The sequence below is a fragment of the Artemia sp. Qi Xiang Cuo genome, chromosome 10, assembly GCF_049724085.1.
Source record: "Artemia sp. Qi Xiang Cuo chromosome 10, ASM4972408v1, whole genome shotgun sequence".
NCBI lineage: Eukaryota > Metazoa > Arthropoda > Branchiopoda > Anostraca > Artemiidae > Artemia > Artemia sp. Qi Xiang Cuo.
The window spans coordinates 26,600,527-26,624,085 of NC_142803.1; the positions used below are offsets into that span (position 1 = coordinate 26,600,527).

The window sequence follows — 23,559 nt, forward strand, 5'->3', positions numbered from 1 at the left end:
AGACATAGCAAGGACGAGAGAACACCTGTTAACCCACTTGTTTTCCAAAGTTTTTTCTTTTTATGTTTGGATGTTTTTGTGGGATCCTGGGTTGAGCTTTTGCATTTCCGTTGTTTCCCCGTTTTCTTTTTTTGGGTTTTGCCTTCTTAGTCCCATGATTCTTTCATTATTAAAAGTCAGTAAGGTTCTCACAATCAGGGAAATCGCGAATACGAAACATACGGTCAGTATCATGTTCCACCAGAAATTGGTTGAGAATAATCCGTATCTATTATCCACGTGCGTTAATCTCTGGTCTTCATTAGTAAATTGGGGGATCTCGGAGTCTAATGGTTCTCTTATTTTGTAAGCGGTAATGTCCCTTTATTCTTTTCTATTTTGGACCATATTGAGGTTTTCATTTCCTCACTTTCTATATTGGGAATAGTGTACGACAGGTTGATTGCCTTAAAATTGGTAATTTTAGGACTTATTATATTTGTGCTCGTGGTTATTAACGGCGTTTGAACTGTTGACTATTTAGTTATAAGTCGACATCCTTGTCTTATGATTATCGTACCCAGATCTTGTAATAGTAATTCGGTCCTGTAACTTGGATCGATTCTTTCACTATTATTATAACAAGACTAAGTTCCAACAGTTTCTTTTGGAACAGAAAATAGCCAAAGATCATTTCTAAGGTGTATGAATATTTCTCGTTTAGTACTCCCTATCAAAGCTTCGCACGAATTAGGTATTTCTTCCTGTTGTGTGTCTTTCAAAAATATATCTAACATACAAGATACAGATTTGACGTTATAAATAGGTAACGTAAGCTGGCATACTAGGTTTTTGAGTGATACGCAATCTTTTAAGTCTTGTGGATTAGCTAGTGCGTATTTTCGTCTATCGTGATCAACAAGTAAATACTCTGCTTCCGGTGTTATAGTCATAAATGAATTTGTCTTCTTTATATTAGCAGGGAAGGTCGAAATTTTGTATAAGTCATATATGGATTGTTGGCTTATACATGGAATCGTAACTACTGCAAATAATTGTTCATTAATTTCCGTGATGTTAACTTCTAATTTAGTATAGTAAAGGAATACATTTGATACTTCTGCTTCTATGGGTAAATGTTAACCAAACATTAGGTGCGTTTTTATTTCGTCTAAAATACTTTTTAGGTTAGAAGGGTCTACCAGGTCGTAAGACAAGGCTCCTCCCGTGAGGGCAAATAATGCGATTTCGAACTTACTAACGTCCGTTGCTAGGGTTAGTAATGACATTGTTATTATATCCAGTAATACCATGGTAAGGCTCGCGTCCGTCACCACGCGATCCACTAAGTTCCTTAATTAATTCATTACGTTTACAGTTTTTGAGATTTTCTTAGATATAATTTCAACTTTATCTCTCTGGTAATTTGTTATACTGGCTTGTATCTTCTGGACGTGTAACATTCCGTTCATGGCATTATTTAACTTTTTTACATTTTCCCTCAGGATGTTTAAGTCTTCCTCCGTTATCAAACCAAAAAGGCGGGAGGCGAGTTTTCCGATGATGGGAATTAGGCTTGTAGACCTACGGTATTTATTTCTTCGAATGAATACTTCAAAAAGCTTCGTGGTACTTTGTTTTAATTTTTGTATTTCCGTATTAAATAGTTCAAATAAGGCTTGTAGTCTTTGTCTGTATAATATTAAGAAGGCTTGATGAGATGATACTTTTGGGGTGTTTTTCTCATTTATATTAGGTAATGGTTAGATAACTTCTTTTTTTGGCTCGTCGACCACGGCTAGTCTAGCCCAAGTACGTTTACTGTCTATTGTCCAACATTTCTTATGTACTTAATTATCTTCTTACTCTTTTTTATAGTTATTTTTCTTATCTTCTGGCCTAAGCTCTTGTACTTCAATTGTTTGTCGCTTGGTATGCCTTACCATGAATATTGAATGTATCTCTATAAGGAACATTTTAACGAAATTTGTGCGTATAAATTTTGGTTCTGTTGACCCAGTACATTTTGTACGTATCGGGGGTTTCAGAAGAGGAAATATGATCGAATTTCCAAATGATTTGTTTCGAAGTGCTATGAATTCTGGCAAGAGGGTTGCCGCGGTTTCCAATATTGAAGATTTTGTCTCTTTGGTTGGGGTCTCATACGTAGGTTTGGTTGTTTTGATATCTTTTTCATTTCCTTCTGTGAGATTTGCTTATCCATTATCCTGTTGGATACTTGAGAAATTGTTTCTTGATTTGTCTAATTCACTTGGGTTAGTATCTTGTATGTTCTCATTTTCCTCTCTTAGTTTGTATGATATTCGTTTCGTGACGTTCTTCTCAGCATGACTTTGCCATGATTCTTTGAAAAAAGTCCAAAGGCTTGGTAGTTCTTTTATCATTGCGTAATTTCCATCATAATGTTTTCCTTTCCTTGTAGTCAGTAATTTGGAGTTTTCTGTGGATTTCATTGCAGTAAAGTCTCTCGACAAGTATTCACTATTATTCGCTGATCTTTTCCTTCTATCTTCCTTAGTGCTCGTTCCAAGTGTCATATCAATTTCTGCCATTTTCTTATCAAAGTCATCTATTACGAATTTTGATTTTAGTTTGGGGATAACTGGAATTGGAAACTTTATTATCCTTACTATGCATTATTTTACTGGCCTTTAATCCTTTATCCGACCTTAGGAATTGAAATATAGATTCTTTGTGTTCATTCGTTTTTCTCTAGTCTTGTTACTTGTTGAAACATGGTTTTGAAGGGTTTGGGGTCCAATTTCATAAAAATTTTCCATGCATTATGGCTAGCTAGCAATGAATTTTCATGCTTGAATATTACTCCATGCTTTACGATATCTTGGTTGGCTGCGTGAACAACGAGAACTATGATGATATTCTTAAGCCTCATCTTTTTGTTTGTTTCTAGAATTAATTTATCATTAATTTTACCTATCTTTGCGGAATTCATTTTTTTCAAAATAGTTAGGGCGTTTTAACTTTTAACTTGGGCTATTTTATTATATTAATTTATATCAATTCAATTTTTGAATTGTTTTATTGCATTGCTCGAACAAAACTAAATTGTAAAAGCAAAATAGAATTTCTGTTTATGGATTATATCTTGGGATTAGAATGGTTACGGAAGTCATATCTTTACCCTGGTTGTGATATGCCTTTATGACTGGTTGAGATATACCTTAAAGACTTAGTTAATGATTACTATACGACTTAATTTTATATTATATTTTTCGAGTAAGCAACATATGAATACGCTGGTAACTTATTTTCATTATAAGCCTTTTAATAAGATTATTTTTATTATTGCTACTAAATTTATTAGAATCTGCACTAAGACAAAATAATTTATATATATGCGATTAATTTATTCCATAGTTACATATTCCTATTATTGATAACTAATAGATAGTTATCGAGATGCTAGATAGTTATCAATCTCGTAAGGTTATTACTCCTCTAAGCAAAGAGGTAAATGAATGGTTTACCTTTGCGTAGAGTATACGCTGTTTCATTAATATTTATTCACTTGATTCATTATTATTATTATTATTTGCGAAGAAAAAATTTCGAAAACAGAGGTTATGATGTTTTTTTTGTTAGGTTTAGAGTTTAGAATCTTCTTTTAGTTTTTTTGCTATTATTTTTATATGCGTTTCTTTTTACGTGGTGTGTTTTAATTCATTTTAGAAACAACATACTACTCTGGAGTTTATAGTCCTCGGATTCGGGATTGAATACAGTTTTTTTTTAATATTTGATTTCTGACAAAGGATGATGTATGCCTTCATATTTGACACATTGGAGATTTTTTCTAGATTATAGCAAATTTTGGGGGCTCTGCATTTATCAAGGAGTAAAAGGTCTGTTTGAGTGGGTCCTTTAGAGTAGAAATATTTGATACTGAGATTCTTTTGTAGACGTTTTATTAACAGTTGTAAACAACTAAGTTACTTCACGCTTCTCCTCCTATATTTTTTTTTGAATTTCCCTCTAGCCAGATGATATTTAGGGGTATTTGGGAGTGCTAATCCATACTTATAAGTGTGGGGTGCGTACCCTTTAAGATTGTAGGTTAAATCCCATTCTTTCGCATATATCTGATTTCCTTTTTTGTCAACCACCAACATAGCTGCCGAATATATAATGGTTTCCTTCGCATTCGTTATTGTGATAAATTCAGTATCGATTATCGCCTTACGGATAAGCTTTGATTCTGTTGCCATGATCTGAAAATGATCAGTTCATACTTAGACGTTTTGTACTGGTAATTTTCGTTTTTGATAATATCAGCCTTTGTTAGAACATGGGTTGTTTTTTTTTCATAAGAAAACTGAGGACGAGCTCGACCTCAACAAACCAAACGCTGCCTGAAGGCGAGCTCCTCCCAGACCTCCCACAAAACATGGTCCATCTAATTGAGTTTGATGACACAACTTAATACTGAGTTGGGAATGGTTTCCATGGGTCATTTTGTAGAAATATAAGTTGATTTTCATGGAGGAGTCTAGGAACTGTCTCTCCGACGAACTGAACGAAACACCGTTTGTAGTTTTGACGGAACACAATCTTCCCACCATATAGAATCCGTCATTTAATTTCGATAATTGGGTTTTTTTGGTTGTTCGATTGATTGGTTCATTTTTGTAGAGGTACAGTTGTCTTTCGTAAGGGGGCTACTCAGTAGGCATAGTGTTCCAAATTTAACTTTAAACACCACTTGTCGTCATCAGTCGATCACAAGCTTCCTATATCAGGCCTGTTTTGTTAGCCATTTATATTTGAAATCAAATTATGTAGCTTTACAGTCGATAATACTGCTTCGGGAGGTACAATATGAAACATTGTCATTTATATAAAAACTCTTAGCCTAACCTTTGGGTTGTTCTCATAGTTAACAGTGCCTCCACAAATTTTCAATTTAATTTCACTTGAAATGTTCTTTGGAATTGGGAATTGTCCTGGAATTGGGAGATTGGGGGGCCAGTCTACCTGCTCGGGGTGTGGCCCGGGAAACTTCAATATTATTCTCCACCACACTCTAAACCGTCAGGCAACACCCCGGCTTCTTTCAGTTGGACTGGATACATCGCACTGGAATGGAACGGGTAGACTTTTTATATTAAAGGAAATTATTCGAATTAATTATATGCAATGTGACTTTTTAATTAGAATTTGTTTTCGGGAACTGATATATGTAGAACAAAATTTTTCTATAGCATTTTTATAGTTGTTTGAGTTTTACTTGTGAGCTAAAAGTTTTTAAATTATTATTCCTCTATGACGGCTATCCATTAAAAATCTCTTAATCCTGTACTGATTAAGGGTAATTCCATCTATCAGGCTTTTAACCGTTCTACCCAATTGTGTCGTTACTTTCTCCTCGACTTCTTGCGGTTTTTTCTTTTTCAGTTTTGCTAGGGATATAAGATCAAACTTTTTGTATTGTTTTTTCAAAAATTCTTGACCGTTCAGTTTTGTTTCTTTTGCATGCTCGGCCGCTGAAGTTGATTTTGACATTGCCGTTTCTTTAACAACCACATGGTCTGATTTGCCGTCAGATTCTTCGGAACTATAAATTTCTACTCCTCTGGAAGTAGAAGGTTTATTCTCTAAGTCCTCGCTTTGAGTTTTCAACTCGGGAGATTTGAAAGACAGAGCTCTGAGAGGAATCAAACGTTTTTGAGGGGTTCCTCCACTGTTTAAATGCCATGTTTTCAGGGGGATGGGGCATTTCTTGTACTAGTGTTTCCCTCCATGAAGTCCATTGTTTAGGCTTGACCTTGGACACGGTTATATCATGATATTGTCCTTGCTGGTCATCCTTGGGAGTTTGATTCTAAGGCAATGTACTTTGCTCCTTTTTTTATGGGGAAATTTATTAGATCCATAGCTTCTCACAGATTTGTTTTAATTGAATCTTTGGGAGGAGTTTTCTTTACAATAATACCTGGAGTTTCTACAGCTCTGTTCAGTTCCTCCTATAGCGACAGGGGTCTCTCTATTGGGGTTGCTGGGTAAAGCATATCGTCTGGAAATCTTTTGGGGGGACAAGGGGTCAAAATTCTATCAGGAAAAAATTGGATTTTCGGAGATATCGTATAATCTTATTCTCCTGTGCTCTCTAACGACGAACTTTTTCGGCTATTCGGGGATGTTATTTTTACTGGTATTAGGGATTTTCTTTTAGGAATAACTAGGTTTTTCATGGCTAAAAATTCTTCAAAGTTTTCCTCATCACTATCATTTTCGAAATATTCTTGCTTGAAATTAAATGGTTTTAAATCGGCTATCCTTGATTTAGGGGGTTCGTCTTCTGCGTCTGACGACTCGGTAGAAGAGGGACGCGATACCCATCTTTCCGGAAATTTGGCTCTTTTTATTCGGCTAATGTGTGCCTTGTAAGTTCTTCCATTATCGGGGTTGGCCATTTTAAAAGTAAAATCGTTATAGTACATTTTGACAATTCAATGCGGTCTAGAGTGTGTATTGGAAAGTTTTTTGCCTTCTGTCTTCGCCTGATTTCTTAGTTAGACACAACTTCGTCTCTTGAGATCTATAGTTCTCTTGGATCTGCGTAGGCTTTTTAGATATCCACCTGGTTTACATTTTTACAGCTCTTTCCTTAAGTATATTACAGGTTTTCCTCATTCTTGTTATGAACTCTTGTTTCTAATCCTCTGAGTTATTATAATTATTTTGAAATTCGACAATACTACGATACGGTATTCTGAAGTCGCGGTCAAATAACAAATAAAAAGGTTTTTTTGGTTGTTTCTGAATAAGCAGTATTGAATATGTTAGTTAAATAAGGTAAGAATTGATCCCAGTCGTTCCTAATGTCTTTTGTATAAATGCTTAATACATTCGAAAATATTTTAGGCCTATTTTCTATTTTACCATTAGCTTGTGGATGATAAGGGGACGTCACCAATTTCTCTATGTTAAGAAAACTCATTAAGTCTGTTGTTTCTTTTAATACAAAATTAATTCCGTTGTCACTTAAAACCTTGTTTGGAATGCAAACTTTAAAAATAATTTCGCTAATTCCTTACTCGTGGCGTACGCGTCTTGATTCTTTAATGCTTTTGCAAAAGTAAATCCCGAAAAGTGATCTATAACTGAAAGAATACAAGTATTGCCCCTGTTGGAAATAGGTAAGCCTCCACTTGTTCCATATAAATCAAATGAGACAATATCGAAGGGGGACCTCGCTACCGGGACTCTTCCCATCGGGGGCTAAGATAGGCTTGGGTTTTTTTCTTAAGTTACACGCTTCGCATTTACATAAAAATTCTTTAAGTTTTGTTAATGCCGACGGCACATAAAAATATTGTTTTAATTTATGGAAAGTTTTCGTTATTCATAAATCTCCACCTATATCTGAATGAAAATATTCAAAGGCAGGTATTATTAAGTTTTGGGGTAAGACAGGTATCATTGAAGTTTGGTTTCTATTTGCCTTAGCAGTCACAATTCTTCATAATATTTCTTCATCAAGATCATAGTAAAAATTATCTATTTCTTTTCAAAGAGTTTTGAATTTATCTGGTAACGCATCATCATTCACAAAATAATTAATAAGTGCTAAGCACATTTCATCCTTTTTTTTATTTCTTTTTACATTTTCTAATGACAAGGGACATTAGTTATCCTTATTTTCCTTTATTGTGTCTTTGACTTTGTTTTTCTTATATTCATGTTTACTCTTAGTATTGATAGCGTTAATTTCATTCTCCTCGGCTTCCGACGGCGTCCTCGGTTTCTCAGTTTCATAAAGTAAAAACTTGTTGCTTTTCATCTCCGACGGAGTATTTTCTGGGAATCTAATCAAGAAGTCACAAGCTGCATTTTGTTTACCTTTTAAATATTCAAATTCGTAATCTAGATCTTGGATTTTCATAATCCATCTAGATAGGATTCACGTGGGGTTTTTGAATGTGCGCAGGTATTGCAGGCTTTTATGGTCTGAACGTAGTATAAATTTTCTACCAATTAAATAGTGTCTAAATTTGTCCAAGTGGTGGATTATAGATAATAATTCCAGATTTGTGGCGGAATAATTACTTTCGCCTTTTGATACAGTTCTGCTCGAATAGCATATAACTCTTTCTATTACTTTTTGATTAGACGGTCCTTGTAAAGGATCAGTGCTTCCTATGGGAATTATTTCCGAAAGACTATCACCGATGCCTTTCGAACTAGCATCGGTTGTGACCACGAATTGTCCGTTTTCCAAATGAGCCAGCGTTATTATTGGTTCTAAAGTGAGTGCCTTTTTGAGACGGTCTAGGGAAGTTTGAGCTTCCCGGAACAAGGTAACATTTTGGGAGTTCCCTTTAGTTAAATCCGTGAGGGGTTTCGCAATTTGGGCGTAATTGCGCAAAAATTTTCTAAAATAGCCAGTAAGGCCTAGAATTCCTCTTAATTCTTTCATAATTCTGGGGCGTTTGAGGTTTTTAAAACATTTTAATTTATCTGGGTCTGGGGATATCTCTCCTTGCCTCACCACTACTCCTAAAAATTCAATTTTAGGTTGAAATAAATTTACTTTTTCAGGCCGGCATAAATTGCCCTCTCTGAATTTCTCGAACACTTTAGCTAGTGTTGCTAAGTGTTGTTCAGCGTTTTCTCCTATACATATGACATCATCAACAAAGTGAATGATATTGTTTAATCCAATTAATAGATGCAATAAGGGTCTACATAGCGTGCTTGAACTTGTCTAAAGTCCAAAAGGTACTCTTAAGTATTCATAGGAACCGCATTCAGTTGTAGAAAACGCAGTTTTATAGACATCTTTTTTAGAAACTTTCTCTTGGTTATAACCTTGAGTCAGGTCCAGAAGAGTCATAAATTTGTTTTTACTTGAGGTAGAGTCAAGAATTTTATCTATTCTTGGTAAAGGAAATTTATCACTAACTACTTGTTTTTTAAGGGCTCTATAATCTACTACGAGTCTCCGGTCACCATTCTTTTTTGGGACCAAGATCACAGGTGCTTAATACGGACTTATGCTGGGACGTATAATCTCATTTTTTCTAATTCATGAATTTTATTTTTTAACCACTCTTTGTGCTTATACGGTACACAATATGGCTGTTCCGCGACAGGATTACCGGTCGTTAGAATTGAATGTTCATAAAACGGTATCAGTCCGATGTCATCTTCAGATTCGGAAAACACATCTTTGAAATTCTTCAATAATTCGCATAAATGTTTCTTAAGTTATAAGTCCGTAATATGATCTATATTAAATTTGTTTAAAAATTGCGATTTAGTTAGAGGGTATTTGTTAATTGACGTTTTAATGTCGTTAACTAGGTTTCTTTTGAAGTTCTCCCATCTATCTAAATCATTCTCCGAGATAACTTGGATTTGAACTAGACATGTTCCCTTTTTTATTGTAATTGTATCATTTTCGTGGTTATTAGTTACCCAAATAAAACCTTCTCCTTTGTCGTAAGAAATATTCTGTTCTTCGCATAACAGATTTTCAGGAATTTCATTCGACGGGATCGCGAGCCATATTTTGGATTTGCTATCCACTGGTTCAATCATCTGTGATATTTGAATTCTTTGCATCGTTTTGGGAGGGACTTTTGTTTTCCGTATTGCGAATCCATAATATTTTTCTTTATTTTGATTGTCTATTAAATTTAGACTGGCGCTATCCGGCAATAACATTGGTTGCGCCTGAACCGTATTTGGGTTCACTACTTTTTTCCATAATTCCACTATTTCCTTCATTTCATTTGACCTATATCGTCGCATATCTCCTATTTTTGTATTAGCCGATTTAATCTACTTATTGTTTAAATCTACGTCACTTTTTTAATGTCTCCTAGGAAAAGGCAGCACGATCCTGGTTATATCATTTCCACTGTGGCAGGAAACGAGTTGAGAAAGATTGTGTAAGTACACTACCATAAATTTTACTTTCTTTTGCGCCCGCTTCAAAAACTCGACTATGACCTGTTAAAGTAGGAAACTTGGAGTTTGCCGGGTATATGAGCCTTTCGTTCGCTACATCTAGTAATACTTTATTCGACCTAAAAAAAATTAGCGGCTATGATGGCTTCATACGGAAAATTGTTGCATATTATAAAGTATGTCAGAAAAATTCTATAATCCCTTTTTACGTCAGGGCAAGTTGAACCTTCTGTACTCAATTTTTGTCCCGTAACGCTTATTAAACTGTGGTCATCATCGTTTTCTCGTCGTGCGGTATACAAAAGCAATGTATTAAATACACATCAGATTGCGAAATTAACCATTGCACCAAAGTAAATAAGGGTCTTAAAGTGAATAATTTCCACAAAAAAAATAATTAAATATAGATAACTTATTATTACTGTTATTAAAGGACGGTACTACTATTGAAGTGAACCTATAAGATATTCTGGGCCCCTTCTGGGTCCAATTTATTATTCTGAGGGGCCTGACACATTTCCCTGCGGATCTATTTCATACGTCGGTGTCCGCAATAGGGACTTAGATTTGCCCTAGTGATCTCTAACCAAAGGATTTATATTTGCTTGCCGATTTCGCCATTTATCAATATGGTAGTTTGGTTGTTTCGCGCTACAACCAGGTACTGATGTGAACCGTAAATGCCACTGCCTTAAAAAATTTGCGTTTCCCGTCGGTAAATTTTTGGAATTTCTGTATATTATCCTTTCCACATTATCGTTCTGAAAAGTAATTTGGTTTTCGAATTGATAATTGTTTTGTCTATTGGGGGGAGGGCTACACAAATTCGGTTGGTACGCATTGTGAGGTACTGGTGGGTGTAATCTTCCCAGGCTATAGCCTTGTGCACCACTGGCACTAAAATTTGTTCTCCCGAACAAATGGTTGCCATGGTTGTGTGTAATACGGACAGTATCCCCTGGTACCATTATATCGCTGGGCTTAAAATATCACTCTCACAATATGTCCAAGTTGATTACAATTATAGCATATTACGATTGTGGAACTATTTGTATAATTGATTGGTTTAATGGGCTGAAAACGTACTGTTTTCTGCCTAGTGGGTTCTTGCGTTCTATTTCTTTGTGGCACTAGGGATTTATCCCTTGAAAAGAAATTTGGAGAAGCCTGATCTTCAAGGGAGGTTAGTCTTGCGGTCGATTCACCTAGGCTATTTATCTTTGTTTTACTGTGGTTTGCCACAATCATGTAAATTTCGACCCGTCGGCCGACCTCCTGTACAGCGATATCTAGCGTTTGAACATTTTTGGATACTACCATGCTACATAATTATGGGGTAAGTCTTCGCAGAAGGGTGTGCTGCATGATTTTTTCATAGAAGTCTCCTAAACCTTTTCCAAATATTGCTTCTACTGGAATTTGTATATGATGTAAATAGTTTCTCACAATCTATGAATGATCAAAGCTTGCAATTCCGTGTTTCAATTTTTTTGTTGAAATTGTTTCGATACATCTAATCTGAGCCTCGTTAACGGTATTTATAATGTATTTTTATGACAACATACATTATTCCCTAGAGCATTTTAAATTAGCTGTGGGAAGGCTAAAGCTTGCTCTTTTTATCTTAGGAGGAGCATACAGACTACCGTTTCTGCCTCTGTTTTTTTTTTAATTATAAAAATTTGTCCAATTGGATTTTAAACTCGTCGACATCTGTTTCTCCATCATATTAAGGAAAAGATTTTGTTATTTCTACATTTTTCGCGACCAACGTTTGTGCAATAAATAGTTCGCTTAATTCTTCTGACATTTTTGCGTTTGAAATATTTAAACCAACTTCACAAAATTATACACTCACAATACTTTTTCACTTAACCTATTTGAGGGAGACTGCTATCTCCTACGAGATATTCTAAAAGGGTTTCCTATTATAGCTTAGCGGTTATAGGCCTATACACTTTTTATTATAAGTCTGTATCTATCCAATGATTTAAATTTAAATTAAGAAGTTTGTAGCATAACTAGTTTGCATGTTTTCCTCCAAGTTTTCCAACAGCGTCACTTGTACCGGGGGAATTTTCTACCGGCTGCGCCACTTGCACCGGGGGAATTTTGTGTGGTTGTCGGCCCTGTACCACTTATGACCGTGGCACTTTTGACATTAAGGATTTAAGCTGTATTATTAATTATCGCGCCACCTGCGCCGTTATGGAATTGCTGCACTTGTACCGCTTAGGTTTTACCTTAAGCCGCTAAGTTGATATAAACTTGTGCCGCTAAAGGCTGCATCATTCGTAAGGGGGGAAAGGGATGAGTATAACGGAGGGGTAGAAAAATGACCGCGCCACTCCCTATGAGAGAAAATAAAATATGTAACTACAGTAGGTTAGAAGTTCTCCAACCATTAATCCAGGAATGTAACCACGCTTCCTTGGGTCTCCTTATGGATTACTTCTAGTGTTAATTAGAAATCAGATTCCTTAGGATCGTTTCCAATAGAGACATTTGAACTAGTTATCTACTTTGCGGTGAGATACAGGCATATAATAAGAACAAACACAAATAGAAAAGTAATGGGTTTATTGAGACTTACATTTTCAGGTATACAGCAACGTACAAATATAAGTAATGCGATCAGAATGATAAATTCAGAGTGTATCGCAGAATGGTAGGAATATAATGTCTCACTAAAAACACTTTTTCTTTACTATATCACATTCTCGAATCTGCGCTTTAATAGATATTTCCCTATTGGCCCAACGCCCGTGGATAGCCCGATAATGATTCATTATGTTTGAAACCTAAAATTATTGTACTAACTGACTGTCAAATAATTTATTTTCAATATTTTGATGATTAGACATTCATATTCCTATGATAACTTGAAAATTCCTCTGAAACTTTGTATAAGACATTGTCTCGTGATTTTTTTATTGCCAAGTATTTTCGCGAAATTCAAAACCGTCTCCCTTGATTAATGCCGTAATTCGACCGGTAGCTTTTCCACACTTCACATATATAAAACAAAACGTCTGGAATGCTGCGAGGCATTTATATTGGAAGTATCCTTAGAAGGAAACAATATTTTTATATTTTAAATATATCACATATTATTCACGGTACAATGCCATCAAGTTCATGCCTTCACCCCCTCCCGACTCATAAGGCTTGTAAGATTTTATGAAGTTTGGTTTATTCTTTGTTTTTTTTTTCATGAAGTTCGGTTTATTCATTGCCTTTGAAAAATAAATCGTTTTGCTTAGGATCCAGATCAAGTCCTAAAGGATAAGACAAGCATGGAGTGAGGGGGAAGCATACTTGACTTGTGAAGACTTGACCCAAGTTTGACTTGTTTTTTTTTCTTAATGTCAAGTTTGAGGCACGTGTTTGTCTTTTTATCCTTTCTTTGGATGGAAAAAGCACAAATGTAGACAATAACTAGATTTTTTTGCTTGGGAAACTCAAAGGGATGCAGCCATCTTTGATCCGCTTCACCAACAGAAAAGTTGCGGGGACTACACTGGTTTCGTTTTTCGCAATTAACTAAGTGCAGTTACTTTTGACGAATTGCCTATTGTAAATTACATATTTGATAGTAGTATTAGTAGTATACATAAGTAACTACTGTGTTTCTTTGTCCAAAAACATAAAATTTAGCTAAATTTTTGCTGTCATTTCTGAAAGCAAAGCATTTGAAATCGAAGGCTACATTACTTTGCCTAAAATACAACACCAATTATTTGATCCAAGTTTATTTTGTGGAAAGCCGTGTCCAGAGCCCCCTCCCCTCCAAAAAGTGTCTCAGGCTCCTAGAGTTGTCCTTAAAATACAGTAAATAATAATTGTTCCCCTATAACGCTAAAAAATATTCCTCCGATTTTAAATTGGTTTTTAAAAATACAGGGGTTAAAACTCTTAATCCTCAACCCGTGGAATACGACGTTTTGGGTACCCCTTCCCCTTCTGAATAAAAATCCTGGACACGGCCCTGATTTGGTTGTAAAAACAGACTGATTTTTTTTTTTATTTACTACAAGATTTAGTGTTTCCCACATATATAATTGGTTCCACACATGTAGAGTGTTTCCCACGTATATAATGTCCCACATACATAACCATTAGTGTGCAGGACGAATATTTTAGCCTAAACGATTGGAAACGATTAAAAGGTAGACAAGTTCAAAAATTTATGTCCCTGAAGATGAACAGCTTTATGGCTCTTGTTTACAAGTCAATCTTCGTGATACTGGAGGAATCCTTCAATATTTATACTTAACATTTGGACTGTAAAGACGAAAAGTCAAAATTTCAAGCGCATCTTGACATTTTGTTTTGGCATTTCAACGCTGAAAATCTATTCTGTCTATTTGATGGTGCAAATCACTTGCTCTGTAAGTTCGTAGTAGATCTGAGCACTCTCATGCAGAAGATGGACTATGCCTGTTAAAATCATCCTTCTCATATCTCATTGGCCTAAAGTACTTGCCTCGCAGATTTCAAGCAAATTGATGAAAAAAAGCCTGTTTGTGTTTTTTGTTGAAAAGTTGTTGTTGTTGGATATGACACATGCCCTCTTTGCTCCTCCTATAATAGAGATTGAAATTTTCCATATGATTCTTTTCAAGTAGGATGCAACTTTTACACTTTTTGATAAAAAGCTGAGTTGGATAGGGGAGAAAGGGATATTAGAGGAGTCAAGGGCCCATTTTACTCTTTAAAGGATATAGATTGAAACTATTGCACGGCGTAGATTGAAAAAAGGTGAAACATGGTTACCTTTGGGCTGATAGTCTTGACGTGGAGGTATAAAGGGCGTTGGTGATGCCCAGTCCTCAATTGGTTGTCCAGTCATAAAGATAAAAAGTTTTTGTAGGATTTTGGTTCAAACAAACTCCGGCATGAATAGGTTTGTTTTGAAACTTTGGTGGGAGAATTGGGGTAGGCTCTTGTCCACCTTAGTTCTTTAATCATAATTATTGAAAATCCGTGTGTAATTCTGATTCAAATAACGGGTAATATGCCTACCTTCCTCCTAGGAAGTTGGTGATAAAAAAGGTCGAGGGCTGTTACAGAGTTGGAGGATAGGGTCCAAGGCCTTACTTTGTGTCTTGAATCATAAAGACTAAAGACATTTGCAAGATTCCGGTTAAACCAAATTCAGAATGCCTACCTTTGTGCTAAAGAAAATTCGATAATGGGGAGTGAAAAATTGAAGGGCCTCTGGTACTTCGGTTGTTTATCGTACCAATTTAAATTCTTTATGTTATTCCGGGCCAAACAAGGGGCGTGGTGGCTATCTATCTGCTGAGATGTTCGCAATGGGAGGAAAAGTGGTTGGAGGAGCTACGTGCCTACTTTGTACCTTAAATAATACTGCATTGAACATGTTTGTATAATTTTTGTTCAAACGAGGTGCCCATGCCTAATTTTTTATTAAAAAGTAGAGAAAGGAAGTGAGGGAGAGGCTTTGGGCCCATTTTGGATTTCTTGTCATACAGGTTAAGAATGCTTGTATGATCAAACAAGGTGCACTAAGCATGCCTTTCTCCTAATAATCTGGAAATGGGGTAGGGGCCCACGGTGTGTTGGAGGAGGAGAGTTATAAGGGTTAGTCGCCCACATTGTTTCTCTATTCTTACAGACTGCATGATTTCTGTTCAAACAACATTCAACATGCTAAATTTTATGTTAAAAAGCTACCGAGGAGGGGGAGGAGCATTCAGCCCACTTAGTGCCTCCTGCTTACTTGTACCAAATAAGAACTTAGCTGATTTTAGCACAAACTTTCAATCGATTTTTCTTTCTTGTTAATTAAAAAAACTTTTTCCACAAAATAAGTTTTTCAAAGAAAAGTAAAGAACTCCATTAAACCAAAAATGAACAAAAATAAAATCAAATAATCTACCAAGCGTGAAACTACCACAAATTAGCATCGATAAATAAATGAGACCCAAAACGAACAGAAATTTCAATAAAAAACCGAGTTAAACTCAAAACGAGCAGAAATTAAGATGAGTAGGGCTCAAAATCCCTATGCCCTCCCAAGGCCAGAATATAATTTGCACTTGACTGAAAATATATAAATGTTTACTTTTATAACTTTAATAAATCAAATAATATTAACATCTTGATTACTAAGTATCAGTATTTGTATATTAAACTGACAATGCACATTCATTTGTATTTTTTTTCAGTAAAGTGCAAATTATGTTCTGGCTTTGGGAGGGCATAGGGGTTTTGAGCCCTAGTCATGTTAATTTCTGTTTGTTTTGAGTTTGACTCGGTTTTTTATTGTAATTTCTGTTCGGTTTGGGTTTCATTTATTTATCGATGCTGATCTGTCGTAGATTTCACGCTTGGTGGATTATTTGATTTTATATTTGCTCATTTTTGGTTTAATGGAGTTCTTTACTTTTCTTTGAAAAACTTATTTTGTGGAAAAAGTTTTTGTAATTAATTTCTGTTCGTTTTATAGTCTTTTCAGGGAAAAGGAAAATAATACGTTAAATCTTTTCGTTTTTCAAGACTTTATAGATTGGCCTGCAATTTGTAGGCTGGAGCAAAATTTTCAGCAATTTTTAACAACATACACCCTTTTAAAAATCTGGACACCAAAAGTAGTGCTTAATTTGGTTTCACACCTCCTCTAGTTGATCTGAAATAGAAAACTTGATACCATTCGCAAAAAAAAATCTGTTTACTTTCTTTGATAGCTTGGATGCACTTACACTGTTTTGATTTGGTAGAATTTTACGAGCAGAAGTAGCCCCAAAAGTTTGAATTTAATACCGTCAGTCATTCTTGGGATACTGCTAAGAGGGCTTATTGGGAATTAGCATTAACACATTGAATTTTGATTTAATCTTAAGGCAACATTTAGTTTTTAAACATAATGGGCAAATGGGAGGTTGGGCGTGGGCGGGGGATTAGTTGCCCTCCAATTACTTTCAACTATTAAAAAGGGCATTAGCCCTTTCCATTTCCAATCGAATGAGCCCTTTTCGAAGTTTCTAAGAAAACTTCTTCGATACGAAGTGCCCTGGTCTAAACAAAAAAACAATAATAATACGTTGTACCCACATCGGTCTTTACTATAAAAATGTCAAGCCTTCCAATCACTTTTGACTATTAAAAAGGGCACTACCCCTTTCAATTTCCAATCGAATGAAACCTTTTTGATTTTCTGCGACAACGCTTTCTATAAACACCTTATATGCCCCCAGGATATAAATTAAACCCTTTCCCTGAGGGCTGTGAGGGAGTTGTCATCCTCAAGGACCTAATTTCCAGAACTTTCTACTACGTTAAACAACATGGATATCTCAAAATTTATATTGGATATGTTTGGGGAAATGGTGGGCTTAGAAGGGAAATTAGTTGCTATCCAATCACTTTCAACTATATAAAAAGCACTAGCCCTTTCAATTTCCAATCGAATGATAACTTTTTGAAGTTTCTACGACAACACTTTCTATAAAAACCTTATATACCCCAGGGTATAAATTACAACCTTTGCCATGAGGGCTGTGGGGGGATTGTCATCCTTAAAGACCTAATATCTGGACCTTTCAAACACCTTTAACAAAATGGCTATCTCAAAATTTTTATTGGATGTGCTAGGGGAAATAGTGGGCGTGAGAGGGCAGTTTCTTGCCCTCCAATCACTTTCGACCATTAAAAAGGGCACTAGACGTTTCAATTTTCAATCGAATGATTCCTTTTTGAAGTTTCTACGACAACACTTTCTATAAAAAAACCTTATATGCCCTCAGGGTATAACTTACAACCCTTGCCCTGAGGGCTAGGGGGGGGGAGTGTCATACTCAAAAACTTAATTTCTGGACTTTTTTAACTACGTCGAACAAAATGGCTATCTCAAAAATTTGATTGGACGTGTTTGGGGAGATGGTGGGTGTGAGAGGGATATTGGTTATCCTTCAATCACTTTCGACTATTAAAACGGGCACACGCCCTTCTAATTTCCAATCAAATTAACCCTTTTTGAAGTTTCTACATCATCACTATCTATAAAAACCTTATATGCTCCAGGGCATAACTTATAACCCTAGTCTCGAGGGCTCTGAGGGGGTTATCATCCTCAAAGATCTAATTTCTAAAATTTTTAATTACGTAGAACAAAATGGCTGCCTAAAAATTTTGATTGGATGTGTTTGGGGAAAAGGTCAGCTTGAGAGGGGGGTTAGTTGTCCTCCAGTCGCTTTCGAATATTAAAAAGGGCATTAGCCCTTTGAATTTCTAGGTGAATGAGCCCTTTTTCAAGTTTCTACCGCAAAGCTTTCAAAAAAACCATATATGCCCCTAGGGTATAACTTACAACCCTTACCCAGAGACGGTAGGGAGGGGGGTTGCCATCCTCAAAGACCTAATTTCCGGAATTTTCAACTACTTTGAACAAAATTGCTATCTCGAAATTTTGATTGTATGTGTTTGGGGAAAAGGTGGGCGTGAGAGGGGGGTTAGTTGTCCTCCAATCGCTTTCGACTATTAAAAGGGACACTAGCCCATAGAATTTCCAATCGAATGAGCCATTTTTGAAGTTTCTGCGACAACGCTTTCTATAAAAATCCTATATGCCCCAGGGCATAACTTACAACCCTTGCCCTTAGTGTTTGGGTGGGGGTTGTCATCCTCAAAGACTTAATTTCCAGAACTTTCAACTACGCTGAACAAAATTGCTATTTCAAAATTTTGATTGGATGTGTTTGGGGAAAATTTGGGTGTGAGAGGGGGGTTATTTGACCTCCAATCACTTCCGACTATTGAAAAGGGCACTAGACATTTCAATTTTCAATCGAATGAGCCCTTTTTGAAGTTTCTACGACAACGCTTTCTATAAAAACCTTATATCATCTTCAAAGACATAATTTATGGACCTTTCAACTACGTTGAACCAAATGGCTATCTCAAAATTTAGATTGGATGTGTTTGGGGAAATGGTAGGCTTGAGAGGGGGGTTACTTGCCATTTAATTACTTTCGACTACTAAAAAGGGCACTAGCCGTTTCAATTTCCAATCGGATGGTTCCTTTTTGAAGTTTCTACGACAACGCTTTCTATAAAAAAAAACTTATATGTCCCCAGGGCATAACTTACAACCCTTGCCCTGAGGACTGTGGGAGGAGTGTAATCTTCGAAAACATAATTTCCGGACTTTTTAACTACGTCGAACAAAATGGCTATCTCAAAATTTTGATTGGACGTGTTAGGGGAAATGGTGGGTGTGAGAGGAGTGTTAGTTATCCTCCAAGCACTTTCGACTATTGAAAAGGGCACAAGCCCTTCTAATTTACAATCGAATGAGCCCTTTTAAAGTTTCTACAACATCAGTATCTATAGAAACTTTATATGCCCCAGGGCATTACTTACAACCCTTGACCTGAGGGCTCATCTACTTTGAACAAAAACAACTTTGAGATTTCAAAGTAGTTTTCAAATGGCAATAGCCCTTTGAATTTCCAATCGAATGTGCTTTTTTTCAAGTTTCTATGACAAAGCTTTCAATAAAAACCTTGTATGCCCCCAGGGCATAACTTACAGCCCTTACCATGAGGGCTGTGGGGAGTTTCATTCTCAAAGATATGGTTTCCGGACTTTTCAACTACTTTGAACAAAATGGTTATATCAAAATTTTGATTGGATGTCTTTAGATAAATGGTGGGCGTGGAAGGGGTGTTAGTTGCCTTCCAATCACTTTGGACTATTAAGAAGGGCACTAGTCATTTACATTTGCAATCAAATGAACCCTTTTTGAAGTTTATAAGACAACACTTTCTTTAAAAACTTTTTATGCCCCCTGGGCATAACTTACAACCCTTACCCTGAGGACTATGGGGGGGGAGAGGGTTGTCATCCTCAAAGACCTAGTTTCCAAAACTTTCAACTACGTTGAACAAAATAACTATCTCGAAATTTTGATTGGATGTGTTTAGGGAAAAGATGGCTTGAGAGGGGTTTAGTTGCCTCCAATCACTTTCGAATATTAAAAAGGGCACTAACCCTTTGAACTTCCAATCGAATGAGCCCTTTTTGAAGTTTATACGACAACATTTTCTATTAAAATCTTATATGCCCCCAGGGCATAACCTTAAACCCTTGCCCTGAGGGCTGTGGGGGAGTGTCCTCCTCAAAACATAATTTTTAACTGGAAATCAACTACGCTGAAAAAAATGGCTATCTCAAAATTTTGATTGGATGTGTTTGGGGAAATGGTGGGCGTGGAAGGGATGTTAGTCTCCTTCCAATCACTTTTGACTATTAAAAAGGGCACAAGCCACTCCAATTTCCAGTCGAATGAGCCCGTTTCTATGACAACTTCTTCGAAACGAAGTGCCCTGGTCTAAAGAAAAAAAAATAAACAGTACATTGTGCCAATATTGTTCTTTACTTAGGCAGCGCGATTGCGCTGCCTATGTTGTGTACCAAAACACTGAAGTTTTCTGTCTCTTGAAGTTTTGAAAAGGGTGTGTCCCATGATCGAATTTTGTATGAAAACTTAATATAAAATGTTTTTATCAGCTCACCAAGGACCATTGTTTAGCACTGAAAAATTTGTAACCCACTTAGCTTAGAAGTTTTTCTTGGCTTTTGCCCAACTTTCTAATATTACTACTAACAAATGAACAAAAACTAAGCTCCAATTTCCTTAGCGGTGATAGAACTATCAAATTTTAGGATATACACGTGATGCCATTTCTTTGCCTCAGTCCCAAACGTAGAAAATTAAATGACAAATTCAGCCGAAATCATAAACAGAATTAGGTTTTAAAATTAGATGGCAGCACTTTTGAACTGATGGGAACATTCTTCCTTTTTCGGATCTATTCATTTATCTACTGTTTACTCTAAGAAATTATTTTGAATGGGGCCTGGGAGCCATTATAAATCTTAAGCACTTTTAAATTTTAACCTACCTTCAATTAACACTTGCCTCCTTGAACGGAGCTTTTTATTTGAAAGCAGAATCACGGCTCGAAGAAACTAACTTTGGGGGAACAACTTCAGAATGTTGTCACTGACAGAGACTAAAATTTCTCTTCAGCTTTCACATTTTAGGCTCTGGCTTAAGGATAGAAGAAATCTGTCTTTTTTGGACCCTGGCAAGAATTGTATGCAGCTGTCCAAAATGTAAAGTCTCATTCATCATTCTGGCTGGAGGTCCACAATTGTCACAAGAACAAAATTAGTTATGCGCTTGCAACATTCTTATAGTCAACTGAAGCTGTCGGTATAATAAAAAAAAAGTGCTGGTTCCACAACAGAATGTGATAATGCATATTAGAAAAAATACTAATTGTTATTCAAATGATCAGTTGTAAACAAAATAAAATATTTTCATATCTTTTAGAAAAAGCATGAACTATCTATAAAAGAAAAAACTCTACGTAAAACTGATAAACAATGGTCCCGAATCTCAAACAGCTAGTCAAAAAGACAGAAAAAGATACTTACTTTAGTCATAAAGGGTCATGAATTATGAAGAATAAGATTGTTGATATTTTTGATTGGACTGTAGTTTAACAGTGATATTCAGAAGAGTTCGCAAAATGCTGCCAAAGGTCCAAGAGATAATCTGTTTTTTTTTTTTTTTTTTTTTTTTTTTTTTTTTTTTTTTTATAAATGACTTAGCTTAAAGTAAGAATAACGTGTATCTATATGTAAATTAATATTCAATGAATTTAGAAAATAGTATTTATAAAATATTTCATGATAAATTAAAACATAAAAAACATTTTAAAGGCAAGAAAAGTGGAAATCTGCTTTGGATTGACATATATGGATCCTCTTCTCACTATTAAAGAAATCTCTTTACCATCAACAGTTTTAAATATATTCACATGCATAAAATAAAAGTGTTTATACTTCTCGAATAAATAAGGTTAGTGAAGAGACTTCACATACAAAAATTATACATAACCAGTCTTGTTTTCTATATTCAGTTTTCAGTTCTTTTTTAGTTCTCAGTTCGGTTCTTTTTCAGTTTTCAGCTTTCTGTATTCAATATTCAGTACTTGTTTTCTATATTTCTATTTTCTATATTCAGTAGCATAATTATCAGGAATTTACAGATTCTTTTCTTTCACTTCATTATGTTAATTTACAACTTAATTGCTCCTTAATTGTTAAGGGAAAACCCTAGGAATAACCCCCCCCTCCCATATTTTATTTACCAATGTGTCACACAGGGGCCACAAGAACTCTGACAAAATATTGAAGCACTTCGCAAATTGTACTGGATATGACAGTTTGGTGCTCACTAACCTTGCTTTATACTCTACACCTCTTTTATCTCATTCCTAAGTCAGTTTGATATTAAAGAGGAGTTTTCTAAAGAGACTAGAGAGGTGATAAAAATTGGTTCTTGAAAATAGGTTTTAAAAATATAACTTCTAGTGTATATTATGTTTTAATTACATGCTTTAAATTCCTCTATGGGGGTATTCCTTTCCAACCCGGATTTATTTTAGGCTTTACTATCTCGTCCTCCTTGAATTTAGGGCATAGATCCCTTCTTATCTGAGCTCTTCCAAACCTTTTTTGTCTTTCAAAAGATTTTGTCTTTTTTTTCTTAAAGTCTTTCAAAGATTGGCCTACCTTTCATGTCTTTCAAATGTTTTTTTTTTTTTTGCAGTGTAGAGCTCGATCATTCTGTCAAAGGAAGAATCTGCGTAGACTTCTGCTCTTTTCAGCCAGTAAATTTATTTCTCTAAGAACAGCCCCTTTCCATTCATAGAAGTTTTAATAAAGAATATGATAAAGTGGACAAACATACTGACATTTGAGTAAAAAATATACTACTTCTGAAGTGATGACACTCCGAAGTACTTCCAAAAATATTATGAAGTTTTGAAATTAGTGCAAGTGTGTTTGAAGGGTATTTTTTCAGTTAGGTTTGCCAGAAAAAAATATTTTAGCCAAAAAAATAAATTGTTGCTTTTCTTGAGGACCTTATGTTTTTAGATTGTGCTTGCGATGAACAAATCCAGACAAAGAGTAGAAAAGGTGTCGAGACTTCCACAACCACTAGTCTTGCCATTACGGAATGAAGTAAATGACAAGGCTGATTCCTCGAAGCTCATTCGTATTTTTCTTAAGAAACAGGAAGCAATGAAGGAGGCTCGAACAAGGAAAGAAAGGAAAGCTGATGAGGAAGCTGAAGACTTTTATGCGGAAGAGGCAAGACTTAGAGCAGAAAAGCATATTGAAAGCCAAATGGAAAGGTTTTTTCCTGAAGAATACGATGCAACAGAAGACGGTTTTAAGTAGCATTTACTCGTGTGTATTTTTGTTGTTTTTTACTTGAATAAACTTTGATAGCTCAAATGAGGAATTTGAAGGGAAAAGGAGAAATGAAAAAAAGAAACAAGACAATTGCGAAAAGCGAAATAAAATGCAAAAAAAAGGAGAGTCAAAGAGAGAGAGAGAGAGAAAAAAAATAGAATCCATTTAGAAGGAATAATTTGAAACTATGTTAATTGGACAAATATAATGAAACTTGTCAAAAGATGTAAATTCTGAATATGTATTTTTGTCTTAGAACTTAGTTCCGCCTATATTTGAGGGTGATTGTTGAGGTGGTCTGTTAAGCAGCTCTTCGAGGTATCAGGC

General features: G+C 35.5%; 1 protein-coding gene across 2 annotated transcripts in view; it reads left to right on the top strand.

Moving 5' to 3' along the window:
* LOC148947623 (uncharacterized) overlaps positions 1 to 23,268 on the top strand; it is a 98,931-nt gene extending 75,663 nt beyond the window's left edge. For both annotated transcript variants that reach the window (XM_089096174.1, XM_089096173.1), the window contains exon 6: positions 22,912 to 23,268. In XM_089096174.1, coding sequence (XP_088952300.1) covers positions 22,912 to 23,217 — 306 coding nt within the window. In that variant the 3' untranslated portion in view covers positions 23,218 to 23,268. The remainder of the gene's footprint in view (positions 1 to 22,911) is intronic.
* Positions 23,269 to 23,559: the final 291 nt, after the last annotated feature.